The sequence below is a fragment of the Pseudomyrmex gracilis genome, unplaced genomic scaffold (assembly GCF_002006095.1).
Source record: "Pseudomyrmex gracilis isolate BER0280 unplaced genomic scaffold, ASM200609v1 scaffold_1821, whole genome shotgun sequence".
NCBI classification, from domain to species: domain Eukaryota; kingdom Metazoa; phylum Arthropoda; class Insecta; order Hymenoptera; family Formicidae; genus Pseudomyrmex; species Pseudomyrmex gracilis.
Window position 1 is genome coordinate 17,051 of NW_018022405.1, and position 4,567 is coordinate 21,617.

General features: G+C 34.6%; 1 protein-coding gene across 1 annotated transcript; it reads right to left on the reverse strand.

The window, feature by feature from the left end:
* Positions 1-560: 560 nt before the first annotated feature.
* Positions 561-1,600, reverse strand: LOC109862468 (52 kDa repressor of the inhibitor of the protein kinase-like). Its single transcript, XM_020442536.1, has 4 exons — positions 1,512-1,600; positions 1,202-1,411; positions 747-857; positions 561-621 (listed from the first exon to the last, which is right to left on the reverse strand). Exons 1-4 carry the CDS (start codon positions 1,598-1,600, stop codon positions 561-563), a joined length of 471 nt encoding a protein of 156 aa, XP_020298125.1.
* Between the last annotated feature and the right edge of the window lie 2,967 nt (positions 1,601-4,567).

Sequence of the window (4,567 nt, forward strand, 5' to 3'; positions counted from 1 at the left end):
AATACCACGTGTTTTTCATCTGAATCGATCATATTCGAGTAAAATTTACCCAATTGCCTATTCAGTTGTGTTATCTTACAAGGAAACACCACAGTTGACTACTCATCGAGTTTAATCTCCTTGCACATGATAAATCTACGTTGAAAATAAGTTGATCCGTGTCCGTGCGGGATTTTTTCAAGCATAAAATATAATCAAGACGCATTGGACAAAACGCTCAGACAGAGATCAACTTATTTATTTTCAATGCAGATTCATCATGTGCAAGAAGATTAAAATCGGTAGATAGTCAACTATGGGGTCTCCTTGTTAGTTGTATGTTAAAACCATACCGTTACCATTTCCGATGCATTGGGAGAAAGAAGCTCGCGTTTTGATAATTCGGACAATAACGCTTGTAAACTTTCGATCTTCTTTTTTTGTCGATGTTGATGTTTTTGCAGTCGTTTGATTGCACGTGTTTTTTTCTCGCAGGTATCTTTCAATATACGTACACATTGGACTATCGATTTTGGCGACATAGTCAGTATATTCTCTTCTGTGATTTGAGCTGGATATTTTTACGGTTTAGAAGTTCCTGCCGAAGCACAGTCAGGTTCCATGTCGATAATGGTATCGTTGCTGTAAATATTAAAAAGTTATATAATCGCACACTATTTTGACAAAACACTTAGATGACATTTCAGGAGAATCTTTAGAATAGCTAAGTATGTAATTATAGTAGTTAACAATGCATATTCTCTAACCTTGAGTTATAAACCACTCTGTTGCTTTCTTCCTGCACAGAGTGCACTGTCGTAATATTTTCGACAGAAGATTTCTTATCCGCACTTTTCATAGAAGATTCTTTATCCGCACTGAAAATATACAATATAATTTATATGCTGTTTATGTGTGAATGTCATTGCTACTTCAACTATGTTTGCTATCTTTCATATTTTAAAAAGCTTTATTCAATACTTTTCATTATTAGAAATGTAGTCATCATTACAAATAAGTTTGCATTTGACCTTATCTTGAGTCATAAACAACTCTGTTGCCTTGGGTTTGCATCGTATCGCACAAGTCCATACTTGATTCTATCTTGATACGAGCTACCTTTGAAGAAGATTCTTTATCCGCACTGAAAATATACAATACAAATTATTTGCTATTTATGAATGTACTATTTCCACTCAATCTGTATTTTAGTTACATATACCTTTCTTTATCGGATGTATTTGGAAATATTGACGGCACAGAATTCGGTTTTAATCGTATTTGAGTAAAACCGAATTGTTCTATAGAAGCACTGTCGAAATGTCGAAGACAAATGTTTGCATATTTTGGCAACTGTGGAGCAAGTTCTTGATGATTTAACTTGTGTATTGCATTTATCCACTGCTGCCTTACATTGGAGTTTGAGGGAAATCTGACAAACAACAGTCATCAATGCATGCAATTGCGGAATATTCATTTCATCTATTTATTGATACGCAAGCGTAGGTTAGGTTAAGAAATTAACTACTTACTTATAAAATGGCACAACTGGTTCGTTATCTTTCTTTTTTCGCTTGTAGGATGTCGAAGTACATCTTTTTATAAAACAGTATAAGTACATCTTTTTATAAAACATTTTATTAATTAAGTAAACAAATATTTAACTCGAACTTGCAATGAAAGAAACGAATAACGCGCGGGATGCATGTAACTTACGGGAGAGTCTTCCCACTCTCGTTTCTAAAAATTACTCTTCGGGGCGGAGCCTAAATTTTCGCAGCGATGGCGACACGTCTGAAGTAAGCTACTAGCAGTCCATATATTACATAGTCAAAGCTGCTACCACGCGATACACGGCCGTCTTTCACAGTAGGCCTGCCTATTTGTGTCGGGCTCGTGCTCGAGGTGTTGTGACTTGTAATCGCCTTGTGGGAAGAGAATTAATTCAAAATTACATCCGAATTAATTCGGGATTACATCCGTGTATCGCGTGGTAGCAGAATACTGCACAACCCCTCCGTTACGTTCAAACATATATATAATACTTCTATATCACTAGTCGCGTATCTTCGCAATGAGAGGCACGAGGCCCAAGAAAGAGAGACAAACGAAGTCAAATATGGGCATAGATAGTCGAGCGTCATTATGCGCAGGCGCGTTTACTAAGCGAGTGCGAGCGAGACAAAGCATTGGAAAGTGAGAGAACGCAAAGAAAGAACGCGAGAAAGAGAAATGCCCAAGCGTGCTTGAATGTTCACTGCATGCGCACAAAGCAGCTGGACCTTGTGCCAGAGAGAGGCTACTATATTGTCTGCACCGTAACGTCTGGGTTTCAGGTCGGCACCGTACTAGCGATATAGAAGTATTACATATATACGTTCAAAAAATAAATAAACAAGCAGAATAGCGTATGGGCACTGATAGCCCCTTAGCCGTTACAAAGAGTGCTTTCCAACTACGTACACAGGCGACACTGTGAAACACTGTGTACACTTCGGTGCTTTCCAACTACGACACAATTGTACGCAGCTAAACTGCTGTGTTTAACTGTGTCACTCCATGGATACCAACTTTTTTCCGTTTATTTTTCTATGGAATGCTATTCTTGTAGACTGTTTTTTGCTGTGCTTTCAAATTATATTCGGAACAGTATTAATCATGGAAAGTATGTGATACATATTTTTTAAATTATTTTATTATTTGTTATAAAAATGTAATAATAAGTATTGACATATCTATTCTCTCGTGTTTTAATTGATCTCGTGTCACTTGATGTCCTTAAAATTTTAATCTTTTACAATTCTGCAATATATTTATATTTCAGTATGCAATTAAAAAATATCAATTTTACTAATGATTAAAGTTAATATAATGTAAAGTCTATAAAGAGCCATCGCGGGATGTTGTGCGTGAATTTCAATTAAAAAACTCACANGAAAAATGTGAGTACGACTGTCGTATATGTATATGCACAGTCATATTTTCACGCACAACATCCCGCGATGGCTCTTTATAGACTTTACATTATATTAACTTTAAACAGATTACAGAGCCCGAGATGATTCTCAATTATTCACTTTTTACTAATGATTAAATAATAATTTTATTATCTAATTATTGAAGCAGATGGTTTTACATGCAAACACTGCAATGCATATATTGCAATATTAGATACAGCATCTTTACATGAATGTTTCACAAACAAAAATATATATATAGATAGTAACAATGTTTTATTTACAAACGACAATGTGGATGTTAATGACGAATGTAAGTTTATTTATTTAAACATCAGTATAATTTATTCAGTATAAAAGCCATTTTCTAATCTAATTTCAACTTCTATAAATTAAAACTGAAATAAAATCTGATATAAAATTTGTAATTTGTGCATGTATTAAGTATCTGATTTATTCTATACATGGAATTTAATGTATCATAATTTATTTTTTTAATATATAATAATATACAGGGTCATCAAAAAGTATCGGACCCCCCTAATATCTTCAGTTAGAATGCATTTTGGAGAAAATGTCCAATAGCAAAGTTGTATGTTTTAAGCGAGGAGTAAGATGATGACCTTGACTTTGATCTTGACCATGTCCTTTAAGGTTATTTCAAGGTCAACTTTATTTTTTTTAATGGAGGCCTCTACATTTTATTGCATATTTTTATAGTTTATCTCAAGAGCTTTCCAAAACACTATAATAAAACATTTTTTCATTAAGTACATTTTTGAGTTATAAAGATTTGAAGTTAACAATTTTTTGACACAAAATGTAAAATATCTTGTAAAATATTATTTAGTTTTCAGTACTCACAACCTTAATACCTTTGTGCGCGGAATAATGAGACCAATTAATTGGTTAAAAAAAAATACATTAATCAAAAAGTGTCGGATCTCCTTACTATTTTCAGTAAGAATGCATTTTGGAAAAAAGTTCAATAGCAAAGTTGTACGGCTTCAAGCGGTTATGCTAGTAGGCTACGGCGGAAAACTGCCCGAAGCTGATCGCGAGAAGTTGCTCGAATGCGTGATGTCCGAAGGCGTTAGCGGGAATATGCCCGAAAGCGTTGGCGGGGCCGATCTTTGTTCTCTCACTCTCGCAGGCACCAATGTACGAGCTCTTGAGCAAACAATACAAATCACTTATTTTAATCTTTGATGCAGTGCTGTCTTCTTCTTAGTGAGCAGCAGTTACCTCGTAGACGAAAACAAACAGCCCCAAAAATTTTTTCTGTAACAAAAGAAGCCATTGCGCTTCAATTGATTGTCTCAAACATCTTCATTTTGTTTCCATTAGCTCAGAAATTTTTCGTAAATATTATTAATTGATCTATTAGATTTTCAGTTGCTCAACGAGCGTTTTGCTAGTGCTGGTTGAAATAAACAAATCAATAGTTGGACCAACACTTAATAATTAGTATTTTTCTCTACTTAATTATTTAGATCAATTTCCTATCACTTACCTGATTAATTCTTCTTTGCTCTAATTAAGAACGGCGGAGCTTTCTGAAAAAGATCGAATAACACTGTTAATGATGCGAGGATGGAGAGATCAACAAAGAGGGTATAAAACAGTAACCC

Bases quoted from the DNA above. Each gene is read 5' to 3' on its own strand.
- LOC109862468 (XM_020442536.1), bottom strand. From the start codon at position 1,600: ATGTACTTATACTGTTTTATAAAAAGATGTACTTCGACATCCTACAAG. The intron at 1,412-1,511 runs GTAAGTAGTTAA...GTTGTTTGTCAG, and splicing joins CCAGTTGTGCCATTTTATAA to ATTTCCCTCAAACTCCAATG. The intron at 622-746 runs GTTAGAGAATAT...TAATATTTACAG, and splicing joins AGAGTGGTTTATAACTCAAG to CAACGATACCATTATCGACA.